This window comes from Neovison vison, chromosome 11, assembly GCF_020171115.1.
Source record: "Neovison vison isolate M4711 chromosome 11, ASM_NN_V1, whole genome shotgun sequence".
Lineage (NCBI taxonomy): Eukaryota > Metazoa > Chordata > Mammalia > Carnivora > Mustelidae > Neogale > Neogale vison.
In genome coordinates, this window is record NC_058101.1 from 141653927 (window position 1) to 141668846 (window position 14920).

Genomic DNA, 14920 nt, shown 5'->3' on the forward strand with positions numbered 1-14920 from the left:
GAGTTTTGTCACAGTTGTCTTCGGCTTGTCGCTTGGGGAGGAAGTAGGAAGTTTTGCCACTGCATGCTTCAGGGACGGGGTATCTGCCACACTTACCTTCTGGAGCAGCAGAGTCTGCGCAGAATGTGGGTTTTTGCATTTTAATTGATCAATAGTAACTGTCTAGGGATGTTAGAACGTACATATTTCTATACTTCAGTGAGAGCAGCCCCGCTGCTTCTGGTACAAGGTAGGCAAGTGAATGTTTGTTGAATGGAAGGTTCTCTCTTTACAAATCAGCTTAGGCAAAAACTCTCCAGAGAGTCTCACGTGAACACTCCTTTTTCCCTCCCAGGGATGATTGGGCAGCCTCCCAGATAGGTTTCCATACTTCTGGCGGGGATGACCACTGCCCACTGCCTCCCGCTGGCTGCTGTCATAGCTTAGTCATAACTCTGTGATGTCACATGGCTGGATTTTAATCACTTCTTATTGTGACTTCTTGTTGTTCAGCCCCTTACAGGCCAAGACTGTGTCCCCTTCTCACTCACCGTTCCTCAGCACAGCCTGGCACACCAACAGTGCTTAACACCAGGTTTTCGACTGCAAGAGTCAGTTCGCATCTCAGACAGAACACCTTTTAACCTGAGGCCTCTTACCACTCATTTTCCCTGGGTTGATTTAACCCACCTGAGGTTTAGTCCTGTCTATCTTCCCTACTGTGTGATGAATTTCCAGCCCACTGGAAATCAATTCCGTACTAAATTCTAAATGCTAAATTCCTGTCCTGCATTTTATAACTGCCAGATCCCACAGGGGATGGGAGGACTGGGACAGAGTCTCCAAGATGTTAGTTATCTGTCTTTGTTTGGCCTTCTACCAGGTGAACAGAGGCAGCCCTTGGAGGTAGCATCTGAAGAAAACCCAGGTTTCTTGTGAAAAGACCTTTCAGAAACTCCTCTCAGGAATATGGTTATTTCTCTCCATGGCATTATCTGCATTATCTGCAAACATAGGCTCCCTTCAGAGAGCATCTCTCTAGCACTGTCATGCTTGGCCCCTGATGAGCACATGATGGTAGAGGACTCCTCGGGGAGAGTCAGTCCTCTGAGGGCGGGGACATTTTCCCGTTCATATCTGGGTCCCAGGCTCCACACTTGTGTCCTTCACAGGAGACCTTGAATAAATGTTTGCGGAGGTTGCCCAGGGAGTGGTTCAGAGTTTAAGGTCCTGCTGAGGGGAACCTGTCTTTCATCCGTTCAGTACACAACTTTTGTTTTGCATCTCCTGTGTGGCAGGTAGTCGGGGACAAAGATCTTCAAAAAGGTGTTTCTTTGTTTTCCAAGAGTACACACACACACACACACACACACACGACACAGCTAACCAGGGAGGTAGTAATTACCTTGATTGGAACAAAAGAGGAAAACTTCCACAAGGAGGTGATTTTTGAGCCAGTTTTGAAGGGACTTTTAATATCTTAAAAATGTGCTTATTTTTATAGCTTGCAGATCTTGTGTTAGGTGATTAGTTTTGTTTTTGTTTTTGTTTTTTAAAGGGCTAGTCCTTGAAATTTCCAAGATGAATGTAAAGAGACCTTAATAGCAGTGGAAAGAGAATGATTCAGAGAAATTATTTCCCTGAAAGTGGGCATTCTGAGCTCTTTATGACTTTGTAATCATTGAAAGCTGAGCTACTCAGACCCAAAAATGATATGTTCATGTTTTTTCCTTCCTTCATCAGAAACACAACAGATTGCTGAGAAGGGCAGATGCACAAATCTAATGAACCATCTTTCAATTTAAAGAATGCCCAGGAGTATTCATTAAATAAATCACAGCAGTGGAGGTGTGCTTTGCAGAGCTTCGGCTCCATGCTCTGTGCCTTTGGACTGCTGATTCCGTGAGGCATTAAGGCGCATGCCAACCCTCACACGTGTGCCTGACCCACATGGACTAAAAACCGCAGAATTCAACTCTAGTCTGTAATTTGCCTTGTCATCTTATGATGCGGTAAGACCCACGTTATGTATTGGTAATTTATGCTCCATGTTTACAGAACTCTAGTATTTTAGCACTTACAGTAATGTCTGGCACCTAGTAGGAACTCAGTGAATATTTATTCGTGAATGTTCGGACCAGTGATACTATGACAATAGTCATGGAAGTCCCAGAAGAAGCAGCATTCCTGATAAAAGCATCCTCGTTTCTAAAGGTCAGATTTATAAACCCCTCCTGACCCCCTAGCAGATCATGGAGTGACAGCTAGCTCATTGAACTCTGGGTGAGAAGCATGGGGACCTCCACTCTAACCACCCCATGTGCTGTGTCCAGATGCAAGTCACTTGGCCTCTCCACTCTTGTTTTCTGAACTGGTCTTGTTAGGACATTAAATCCAGTCTACATCCTGGTTTTCTCTTAAACCTTCCTGACAGAAAACCTGTATTACTGTTTTTTCCCTTTGGTCACATAAAAAGTATCTTGCCCCACTCGAAGCTTCAACCTATTTAGTTAACCTTGCTTCTCTGTCTTGTGTTATGTTGCCTTGATTGCTGACCTCATTTGTAAGCCTTAAGGAATAGAAATACAGGTTTTAGGATCCTGAAAAATGAGAGGTTCTCGTAGCGTAGCGAATCCTTCTCTGAGTCAGTATATTCCGGGAGTGATCACAAGAATGATCTAGATGATACGCATGTGCATTTTTCTTAGCAGATAATCCCAGGGCAACGTCTATGGGGATATCTCTTCTTAAACACTGCCTTACCTGATTCGGAGAATGCAAACAAATTGTAGTCATTTGCTTAAGCAATATGAGAACATGGCTGCTTGCTGACAGTATGTTCTGTGGTTTATGGTGGGGCACATTTTTTTTTTTTTAAGTAGGCTCCAGGTCTAATGTGGAGCCAAGCGGGGAGCTTGAACTCACAACACTGAGATCAGGAGTCGGACACTTAACCAACTGAGCCACCCAGACATCCCACGGGCCACCTTTTTTTTTTTTAAGATTTCATTTATTATTTATTTGACAGAGAGATCACAAGTAGGCAGAGCAGCAGGCAGAGAGAGAGGGAGCAGGCTCCCCGCCGAGCAGAGAACCCAATGCGGGGCTCGATCCCGGGACCCTGAGACCACGACCTGAGCCAAAGGCAGAGGCTTAACCCACTGAGCCACCCAGGCACCCCATCCATGGGCCACTTTTTAATTTACCCTTACAACAACTGTTTGAGGTAGATATTATTGTTCTCCCCCATTTTACAGATGGGGAAACATCAACCATGGTGGAGTGCAGGACATAAAGTAACAGGCAGGCCTGTGGTTCAGTGGTCTGTCAGTTCAGTGGTCTGCACTGACTACAGAGCCCAGGCTTTATTTACATTTCTAAGCTCTTCTGCCTGTCTGCACATAGAATGTGCCCCCGATTGGGTTTTAAGATGTCAGACTACCTTATAAAGAAAAAGTGCTTTCTCCTAAATTTAGTGAAAATCAGTCAACTCCAATGAAAAGGAGAAATTGCGTCCATTTTCCAAGTAGAAAATTTAAGTCACAAGAAAAGATGTAAACTGTCCTCCGTAACTTTGTTTTTTCCTTAAACTTGCTGCCATAGGTTCTTGGCTCCTTCTGAGTGAATCACTGAAAAGGTCTCCATGAGAGGGCAGAATGTGTGGGGTTTGTGTGGTTTGTGGGATGATTTTGCCTGTCGAGTCATGTCATGGCCAGCACATGGTAGGCACTTGGTAAGCTCACAGGGTGGCCAGCTGTGTATGAATTCAGTAAATGGAAAGATGTCCATCTTGTCAAGATTTTAGTGGAGGAATGGCACAGCATTCCCAATCCAGTGTTTCTTTTTCTTTTCTTTTCTTTTTTAAGATTTTATTTATTTGACAGAGAGAGAGAGCACAGGCAGACAGAATGGCAGGCAGAGGCAGAGGGAGAAGCAGGCTCCCTGCCAAGCAAGGAGCCCGATGTGGGGCTCGATCCCAGGATGCTGGGATCATGACCTGAGCCAAAGGCCGTCACTTAACCAACTGAGCCACCCAGGCATCCCCAATCCAGTGTTTCTTGAGGGCCTGCTGTCTTTGTCACAGTGCCCTTTGCTGTTTTCAGGTGGAAGAGCTTTTATGTTTTCCAGGTTGCTTTTCCTTCTCCCAAGTAGCCCTGCTGGGCAATGGGTTGAAACACCGACTAAGAGACAGGCAGTACAGTCTTGATTTTAGCTCCCACCTCTGACACCTGGTGGCTGAGAGGGCCCTGCAAAGGCAGCTGGTGCTGTTACCCTCCGTTGCTTAAAGAGGGGAGAGAATGATTCCCTTACCCCGAAGATGAGTGACAGAGCATAATCTTCCCTGAATCTTAAGAAAATCTAAAGACAGCCAAGCAGACTCCCTAGAATAAGTTATCAGGGAGAAGAGCACAGGCACCGAATAGCTACCAACACATTGAGGGCTGCGGAGGACTGAATTTTAAGAAAAATCCAGCGTGGCCCCAGTGAGACTGGGAAAATGTGACTGTGACCCTCCGGATTAGTGACCCGTGCTGCCGTACGTGTCTGTCTGTCTTTGTATTCAGCTTCAAGATGTGTAGTCTTATTTGAACAACTTCTGTTTCCCCAGCTGGTTATTCCCCATTTGAAGCCATAATCCTTTGTTTCTGACACCATGAAAAAGGTGAAGGTGTCTCCAGGGACCAAGAAGCAGAAAAAATATCATGGCTATGGTTGATTACTAAATGGATTGTTTTCCAAGAGTTTTGCTTTGAGTTTCTAGTGCGCTTGAAATGGTGTGGTTTTCTGTTTGGATGAACGGTCTGTAGAATAATTTCCCATGATAAATATCTGTGTACTCATGGGTAATACTACTTTAAAGCTAATAGTTTAAAAGGCGTCTGAAGCTATATTGACTGGTTTTAGACTGCTTAGACGTACTGAGGAACAAAGCACTGGCCTTCTAACTCCTGCTGAAGGAAAATCCATTTGGTCAGCACCGTCGCTCACCATATTTCAACTCTGTGTAATTTTCGAAATTGATTTTATTCTTCGTTTTCTAAAATTGCACCCAGTGCTTGCCAGCTTACGGGTGCTTTTATAGTCTATACACTAGAAATGTAACTGATATTTTTTTTCCGGTAAAACTGAATAAAAAATGCGTCTTCTAACTTTACTTCTGAAAAACCAGCAGTTTGTTTGTTTCAGATGCAAGTAACAGAGAACTTTCAGAGATGAGGATCCTCCGGGCTCCGATTCATTTGACCCTTCTGGGACCTGCCCCTGGAGCAAAAGTGCAGGGAAGAGTGAAGTCCTGAGTGCCCAGCCTTGGGGATTCATGGGGACTCTTTCCTTCCTCCATCCTGAAGCCCTTTTGGGGACAATTAAAACACACTGTTTCAGGTTTCAGTCAGATCTTGGCACCAGTGAGCAAGCACTGCGTTGAAGCTTTGTTGCCGTAGTTAAGCTGCAGCCCGAAAGCTGCTGTTGACCAGCACCGGTTCCCTCCGTGTTGGGCCCATCTGACAGTGGTGGCTTTGGGCACATTGAAATGCGGTCATGATCAGAATTGATTTCTTGACAGCATACTACTTGTGGCCCATTCTCAAGGATACAGTTTTCTAATTATGCTGGTCTGCTGTCAACTTTTATCACCTGATTATCCAGAGAAGAGTCTTATTGCCAGATTGGTTTCCTTCCCATCCCTCTTAGAGCTCATGTGTCTCAGAGAACGTAAGCTCATTTTCACATGCGCCTAAGCCAGTGTAGGTGTGAACCCTCTCTGTGTGAAACCAGTATCCTGAGTTAAACTCAGATGTGTGTACTTCCCAACTTTGCTAGGAACAAAGTACAAGTGAGAATTGTTGGGACCAGAGTTTTGCTCAGATTTTAGGGGCTTCCAGGCCCACTGAGAGCATGACCCAGGAGTAGAAACTGTGAGGACCAAAATAGGACTATAGACCTTCCTAGTTGCGTATTTTATGAGACAGACTAGAGAGTATACTCTTAGTGTTTCTAGGTCAATTTCCAAGCTTTTCCAGATCTCCGTGTTCTTGAAAGTGGCCATAATGGTTCAGGATTCTGGCTTCCTCCTGACGTACTCAAGTGAGAGTGATGTCTCCTATGCTCTCTCACACCACCTACTAACTTCCTTTAGTTTCTTCCCCACTGAAGACCCCTCTGAATGACTCTTTTTTCCCCCCTCACTCACTGCAAGATTTCCACAGCCACTTCTTATTTCCATGAAAAGCAGAGGGAAGGCTCATTCACGCCATAGATCCAAGCCAGCACCACTGACTGCTTCCGTCCTTAATCTCGCCATGACTTCTGCTTTCTTTCCTTAGAACCTCCACCCAGGCCTCTCTATCTAATTTCCATTTCCACCCCAACACTAGCATTCTGTGTTATTTTCACAAAGGCGATGGGTCTACGTTTTTCTCACTTTGTAACAGTGACCAAACCCCACAAGAATAAAGAGGGAACAACAGAAGCCCCACTGATAGATGCTGGACCCTCTTACATTTGCAGAAATGCTCAGCGGCCGCTTGCCCCAGTGCCCCTGCCACGTGGCAACTGGTAGCAGTTCCCGTTTGTACCTCCACAGAATGACACATGGGCGCCTCACCTGGTTGAAGCCACTGTTGTTCAATCCACAGGTGCAGGGTCTGCCGTACAGCCAGCTGCTCCCTCTACAGGGACGACCTGCCCAGTTGGGTGTAATGCAGTGTGTGAAGTGCCCAGATCCGAAGAGTTAGAATGCAGTAAGGTGCCATCTGCTTGATACTAAGACCATGTGAGCAGTAGTGGGGGCCGTTCTAGAAGGTCTGAAGGTGCTTCAGAATTGGGCAGGGTCTTGGTTGAGGCGTACTCACCTTCCGTGAGGAGAGGGCGTGGAAGGGACACAGAAGAGAGGCCCAGGGAACTCTGGCCACCATCCTGTCCCCCAGAAGCTCCGTGTGGCCTGGGGCGGGGGGCGTGTATCTGTCTGCCTTCCTGATCTGGAGCCGGTGTGTGCCCCGCCGCAGTGGAGAGTGCCAGGTGGTCTAGGTGTATGTTGGCAGAGGCAGAAAGAGAACCTGCCATTTTCTCCTAATTTCTAAGTTAATTGCTAAGGGCCTTTGCAACATTTTTAATATGTGAAGAACCTTTGAACAGCTGGCAGGTACCAAATAAAATAATGGAAGTGGTGGGAAAGGGCATTCTTTTGATGAGCTGGTTACTTCACATTGTGCCTGGCACTGCTAGGGGCTCAGTCTCCGTCCCCAGGAAGGCAGCAACGTGAAGTTTTCTTCATCAGAGGCAGTGTAACATGGAGATGAGGAGCACAGACCGCAGAGGTTCAAATCCCAGTTCTGCTGCTTTCTTGCTGTGTAACCTCGAACAAATTAACGCCGCAGTGTCCTCATCTTTAAGAGAGAGTTCTGCTAGTGCCAGAGGATTCTTAGTAAGAATTAAAGGAGTTGGGGCGCTTGGGTGGCTCAGCGAGTTAAGCTCTGCTCAGCAGGGAGTCTGCTTCTTCCTCTGGCCCTCATCCTACAGCTCTCACTCAAATAAATAAAATCTTTAAAAAAAAAAAAAAAAGAATTACATGAGTTAATGTTAGTTTAAATGAGTTAATGTAGAGACCACTTGGACCAGTGCCTAGCACCTGTTATTATTGTTGTTAAAATGTATTCTCGTGGGGTGCATGGGTGGCTCAGTTGGTTAAGTGGCTGCCTTCAGCTCATGTCATGATCCTGGGGTCCTAGGCTCCCTGCTCAGTTGGGAGCCTGCTTCCCCCTCTCCCTCTGTCTCCCGGCTTGTGTTCTCACTCTCTACCTCAAATAAATAAATAAAATCTTGGAAAAATAATAATAATAAAATAAAACGTATTCTCATTGTTAATACCATCTGCAGGAGCAGCAGCTGTGTGCGGCTTCCCACAGGGCTGGCCACTATCTCTGTGTGGAGCACATTCTGGATAGACTCCTGCAAGCTTTTTCAGTAGCCCTGATTGCGAGTCTGGGGTTCCTTTAGCTGCCAGGTCACTCCCTGCCACATAATCAGCTGTTCCTCAACTGGTACTTTGTGGGTTTTCTCTTCTCTTGAGTCTGCCACTGGGCAGCTGTCTCTATCAGGTTTCCTTCTTCTAAATATAGTCAGCTAATTTCTGCCCTGCCATCAGGCTCAAAGGGTGTGGGACTTAGAACCAGAACAGTGGTTGAGAAATCAGCCCCACTCCTGTTCCATCTGCATGGCCTTCTGACGTTTTGTCATCTCCGAAAGCAGAATGTACAAGACAGCCTTTGTGAAAAGACAGTAGCATGCAGAAAGACATTGCTTCTGGGGCCCAAGACAAGGGTGAATCAGGGTTCCTTCCCAGGGCAGACCACGAAGGTGGGGTGATTCTGCTCCTCACCTCACACCTGCCTTGACTGGCTGACAGATCCATCAGTGGTGGAGGGTGCCTGTGAGCATCTCAGAGGCTGACCTGGCATTGACTCTGGGTGTAATTGAATGCTGCAGGGAAATTTTATTAAAATGTGAAAAGGATGCTTCCCCGTCACAGAGCCGTAAAGGCTGTCTGGTGTTATGCGAAAGATGGGCCTGGTTGTCCCTGCCACGTCAGCTGTGGCTGACGGAACAATTAGTGTGACGTTTGGCCGGGAGACAGGCCGCGCTGTAGAGCTGCGGCGTCCGCTCTTTCTGACGCGGGAGAGGTCAGTGCTGAGTCAGACACTTGCATGTCGCCTTTGAGAAGGAAGTTAGGGGCTCCCTAATGTGTGGCCTTCCTGCGTGTCTCTTCCTATGGCTTTCAGGTCAGGGGATCACCAGCTCACTGTTCTCCTGAGAAAACCAGATGGCCGCACTGTCCTGTCTGACAGGGACTTCTGAGATTCGTGCTGAGCTTACCAGCAGTTGCCGATCTCACAGAAAAACTAAGGAAACCATATCTAGAATGCTGGGGTGTTTTTTTCTTGAAAGGCGGACTTCTGATCTAAAGCGCCAGAGCAGGCAGCCTGTGTGCGACTTGGCATTGACCCATCATTCTCTGGGCGGCAGCAGCTTGGCCTCTGTCAGCCCCGCTGCTGGTTGCTCACCCCGTGATAGCTTCAGGTTTTCACGTCCACTTGCCGTTGTGTTCTGAGCACACCCCCCCCCCACGCCCCGGCCAGTGAAGTATGGTTCCAGCTCAGGGACGCTTCCTCACAGCACTGACACAAAAAGACAAACAGAATTCTGACTTGCTACGTTATCCATCCAATAAAAAAACCACCCAAGGGTAGAAGAATAGATATTCATCACGTCCCAGCAACTCAGCCAAGCCTGGGAATTCGACTGCAATATTTCTAGGTGGATTTAGAAAACCTTTCCTTGGCAAAGCAAAGAGTTCTCCTTCTGACAGCTCTTTTCACCAGCAGGCCAGCCTGTCTGGGTTAGAACAAAGAGAATTCTACCCGTCTGATTTGGGCCAGAGAGCGGTTTTCTACTTCCCCAGCGGTTTGCTGTACTGTTGTGGAAGTTTGAATACTTTTCCATAAGTTAAGCAGAGCTTCCTCTTCATTCTGCCTGTATTTGTCTTTATCTGCAGTCAAGCTTTGGCTGCTGAGGCGGCCTTTGCCCTGGTGTAGCATGAGCAGAATAGTAACATTGGCTTGAAAAGAGATTCGAGAGATGATTGTGGGATTATTCAGTAGGCTTGTCACCAGAGAATTTATCTGTTACAAAGGGCATGTAGATTTTTTTTTTATTATGAAATTTCTACTTTAGCGTAAGTTGTATGCCCGTGTAGATTTTACGGCATCTACAGCAGCGAAACTTTCAGAGCACTTTTTTTTGCAGGTCTTACTTCTTTTCAGTATCTTATTTTTCCAGAAAGTTCTTTCCCTTAACAAAGGTTTTCTGAAAGGGGCAAGGGTGAGAACCTCACCAACAGTATGAAGTTTCAAAGACAACGTCAAGGAAAGTGTGGTTTGATTTGAATGGCAGCAGGTAAGGCAAATCTACTAAAAATGTGTTCCCTCTGCCATTTGGAAGATTTGCCTTCCCGTATGTGAGGAGCATGTGTTTTTATTTTTCTTATTGGAAAGCAAAGGTTGGACTTAGCCAGATTTTTTGGTTCTGCCAAACTGATCCGAGCTGGCAGTTTGCCATTCTAGTGAAGGGACTTGTTGAGTGCTTTGAGGTGACGGTAATGCCTCACTGGGGCAATTCTAATATTTAAAGGTGAACAAGGCATGATAAAGAAGGAGCATTCACTTGTGATATTTTAGAAACGCACATGGTGATGGCAGGCCTGGATTCCGTCCACAGATACTCACCAAGTAGTTGACATCGCCCAGCACTTTCGCTCTAGTTACACAGTGAACCGGACAGAATGGCCCCTGACTCAGAGAGCTGACCATCGAGAGGGGGAGACGTACTAGAGTCTTCCTCAAGTGCCCTTGATGATTGTTTTCAAAGAGCAAGAGGAGAGGCAGGGTTAAGCTGTGTCTAGTTTGGCTCGGAAAGCCCAGAAGCCACTGCTGCCTCCATCAGTCCTGTGGTCTGAGTGGATCCCTGGGTTCTTACTCATTTTGAAAACATTTGAAACCCATTTCTGTCACTTCTTGGGACGATGTGAAGATAAATACAGTTACGATCCACTTTTGATTTTTCAGAGGTAGAATATTCCGTCTGTTCCCCCTTGATTTGCTTCTTTTCCTTCCTCTTTATTCTCACAATCACTTGGGACTTCCAGCAGAGAATAGACCTGGAAAGAGAAAGGACAGGGAACTCTGCCCAAACATCATGGGCCCAAGGATAAAGGATGCAGCTCAAGGGTTAAGGTCATAGGGTACGCAAGGCTGACAGGGAGAGGGCAGATGAGTTTGGGGGAGAGTGGATTTCATAGTACTCTGGTTCACCAAGCCAGGCTCTCTGACATGTTCATTCCTGTGAGAAAATGCTAGATTAAAAAGAATACACAGTGACAGTGATGGAAGTCAGATACTTGCTGTTTACTGAAAGTGATCACGATTTTCTGGTGACATTTCCGTGTTCAGGAAAGTACAGGTAGATGTGTCAGAGGAGGCAGAGGGTGACAGTTTCAGATTTGACTTCAGAATGCTGATCTTTCATTTTTGGGGAGACTTCATATATATATGTGGGTTTTTTTCTCTTTCTTTCTTTACAGAATGAAGTTGGCCTACTGGAGTTCTTCCAAAATGTGATAAAAGAAACTAGGGCAGAGCCAAAAAAAGTAACTAGTTGGGTCCTCAACATTTTTCTGGGTTTTTTAAAGCAACAGAACCTTGCTGTCAATGAGAGGTGAGTGGGGTCTGGGGATTCTTTTTTCCTTTATGATGAACTCTGTGTCCAGAAGCAGTTGAAGTAGGACAAGGCCAGTGTTTTGTTCTCCCTCTTCCCCGTCAGGATCTCCTGACAAGACACACACGCCCCCTGTGAATTCCATATTCTAAAGCTGTCCTCCCTCACATCTGAAATTTCGTCCATTTGTTCAGGTCTTTCTCTGTGCTGTCCTTTGTATTGTGCTGGGGCTGCAGGCTTGAAGATGAGTAAGACAAGGAGTTTACAAGCTCCTTGTCTTGTGGGAGACATGGGAGATATGGTGGGAGATATAGGCCTGTAAGAAAATGGACAGTCACCTCAGTGTGATCCTGTTGGGCTGGAGGCGTGGGGGGTGTCCTGAGTGAACACAGAGGGGGCCTGACCTGAGGTCAGAAGGTAAACGAGGTTTCCCTCAGAAGCAGATGCTAGAGCAAGGCCCTGAAGACCTAGTAGGAGTTGCCAGGTGATGGGAGGGGGCGAGGGCATTCCAGGCAACAGAGTGACCATTGGAAACTTCGAGGCTAGCAGGTGTTACGGGCTTAGGAAACCCAGAAACTCCTGAGTGTCAAAGGGCCAAGCAAGAAAGCTCGGGAAGAAGCCACAGAGACCAACAGAGGCCACCGTGCAAACACTTTTGTCAGCACCTCTCAAAAGCCTTCGATCTCAAGCCCATTCCAGTTTCATCTTGGGGGAGTAGGTTGGAAGAACAGATTAGAAGCAAGGAAGCCAGTTGCTGGAGTGCCTGTGAGAAATGCCATGGGCCTGAACTCAGGTAGATGGAGAACAATTACCTCATGTTGCGCAACTTCCAGTTCTTACTTGGGCAGTGGAGTGAAATGGAGGGCAGCGTTTTTGAGCCTAGCGAGAGGTAGAGGAGGAGGAATGAGTTCAGAGGGAAGGGACGGGGCACAATGCCAGGTTCCATTTTGGACATGCTGAGTTGGGCTGCCGGTAGGACAGACATTCCCCTCATGGGGATAACCAGGAGGCAGTCAGATATATGATCTATCGCTGACGAGAGAGATCTCGGAGGTAGAAATCCTGGAGTTCTCATTTGTTCATTATTCAGCACATGTTTATTTAGACTTTGTGCTAAACATGGGGAAGACCAGTCAGCACAACAGATGTAGTCCCTCCTCTCAGAGCTGACAGTCCAGAAGCTGGTGATGACAAAGCAGTGAGCTAGGTGCTCTAGAGAAGGGGACGGTAACAGCCAAGCTAAGGCCTGAAGGAAGAAAGAGTAAGGTTAGTCAGGCAAAATCTAGGAGGGAAAAGGATTCCAGTATAGGGAACAGCCCATGTAAAAATTTCGAGGTGAGTCCAGGCGCATCCTACTTCTGGGAATGCAAGTAGTCCATTATAGGCAGAACGTGGACTTAGCGACCTATAGATGGTACCTGAAGTTGTTGAAACAGAAGAGAATCAGGGAGGGTATGGCCTGATATAACGGCCAAGGAAGGAGCCGGAGATGCTCTAGACTCTTAAGTGAGAAGCGTGGGCAGAGGAGGAGGCAGCTGAGAAGAAATGGCAGAGAAGAGAAAAACTAGGACAGAATGTCATAAAAGCCAAAGGAAAGGCAAGTTTTTAGAAGGAAAGAGCGAGCAGCAGAATGCAGTATGGGGAGGGAGGGAGAGAGTGTTCATGAGGACCCCCAGGCAGGTGGCTGGGCCCCAGCAAGGGAAGGTGGTGCCCCCTGTGAGCAAGCATGCCATTGTCTCAGCAGCATCCCATGGCCATGGAGAGTGGAGGAGGGGGACGAGCCTACACAGATACATGATTCCAGAAGTGTGTTTGCTCAAGGAGGGTCTCGCTGTCCAGTGCCAACTCCGTGTTCAGCCTCTTGCTTGCGATGTGTATATGTATGGCGTAATGTGGCCATGTGGGATCCATGCACTTCCTTACTTGACTCCTTACCAGCAGTGACCTTGGAGGAGTTCCCCTCTCTGACCCTCCACTGCTCCACTATGAACGAAAATGGCAGCAGTACCTGCCTGCAAGGGGTTTTGAGAGGAAAATGCACAGTGCCTGGCACAGAGTGGGCCCCCTGCGTCCGTTTCCTTCTCTTCGCCGGGTTGGCATGTTCAGTACGAAAACAAGGGCCACCCTCAGCGCCCTGAATTCCTTTGGCACCTGTTGCCTTTATGTCTTCCGGTCCTGTCCTTTCGGGTTTGGCCCCTCTTCAGAAACTCCACTCTTTACACTGAAAACATGGCAGCCATTCCGTGAAGACTGGAGTCATCCAGAAGGGCTTATGGAGGAGAAGCAACTGTACCAAAGACTTAAAGAAGGGGTAGGAGTTGGTGAGGCTGAGGCCTGGACGACACCTGTGGAGAGCCAAGGGTGGGAATGCCAACGCACTGCACTTTCTTAGACCACGGAGAAGCACAGCCTGGGGAAGCAGAGAGTGGAAGATGGCAGGAAAGCACAGCTGCCTGACTGACTGGCACAGGCCTGGATGTGGAGTCAGCGGGGAGGTCAGCTGTGTCTCCAACACATGTGGCAGAGTGCCGCTCTGGGCAGAGCCCGTGGTTAACGAGGAAGCCCCACCCTGGCCTTCAAGCCTGCTGCCTCCCTTGAGCCTGCTGCCTCCTGGGAGGACTAGACTCGTGCGGCAGCCTTTCAGTCCGAGGCAGAAAGCTGTGCTTCTCTTCCACAACTCTACATGCTATGGGCTAGCAGAGAAGAGGGAAGCACCGGTTGGCCAGAAGAAGCCAGGAAGGCTCCAGGATGCTGTTTGAGCTTTCAGAAGAGTTCTAGATCTGATCTTCTTCCTTTTTTTTTTTTTTAAGATGTTTTTTATTTATTTGACAGAGATCACAGGTAGGCAGAGAGGCAGGCAGAGAGAGGAAGAAGCAGGGTCCCTGCTGAGCAGAGAGCCCAGTGCGGGGCTGTATCCCAGGACCCTGGGATCATGATCTGAGCTGAAGGCAGAGGCTTTAACCCACTGAGCCACCCAGGCGCCCCTCTAGATCTGATCTTTAAATGTATGGTGTTCCATGTTGTTGGCTGTGATGGACTGTGTTGGCCTGAAGTCACTGAATTGTTGTCCCGGCAGAGACCTCAGACAACTTCTGGTTCAGCACTGTCCTTTAGCAGACAGGGAAGTCGAGGCCCTGACCTACGGTAAGGTGACAGACCCCAGGCTGCTCAGCAGCTGAGACAGGTAGCCGTGTCCCCTGACTTTCAGACTTTATATGTCCGTTGGAGGTTAAGGCTTTGCGTGTCCACCACAGTGGTAGCTGCTGACGGTGCCGAGGTTGGTAAATCAGCTTTTGGAGTAACCTTGGAGCCCCCGGTATTTCCCCTAACAATTCCCAAGCACTAGTTTTAAGAACCCAGAGGGTACCCAGTTCTGAATAACCCTGTATGGAGTTGCTCCAAAAGCGGGAACCGGGGGAGGGCTAAGCAACAGTTCTGCTACACTGTTTCTGTAGAACAGGGGCTGAGGATCCAAAAGCCAGCTGTAGCAGCTCTCTTCCTATGCAGTTCAAAGAACATTGTTGGCTCCCCAGCCTCACCTCGGAACAAACAGTAATTAATGAACAACCGCAGCTGTTGGAGTGAACATTTCCAACGCTGGGAACGGCAGTTGCTACCGCGCTAGCAGTTGTCGTCTGATGGCACTAGGCAGGGGACGCTCTGGAGGTCAAGC

At 47.7% G+C, this 14920-nt stretch overlaps 1 protein-coding gene across 1 annotated transcript in view; it reads left to right on the forward strand.

Moving 5' to 3' along the window:
• GATB (glutamyl-tRNA amidotransferase subunit B) overlaps positions 1–14920 on the forward strand; it is a 93253-nt gene that overhangs the window by 50977 nt on the left and 27356 nt on the right. Inside the window, exon 10 of the mRNA XM_044224872.1 lies at positions 11114–11247. Within this exon, the coding sequence (XP_044080807.1) occupies positions 11114–11247 (134 nt within the window). The remainder of the gene's footprint in view (positions 1–11113; positions 11248–14920) is intronic.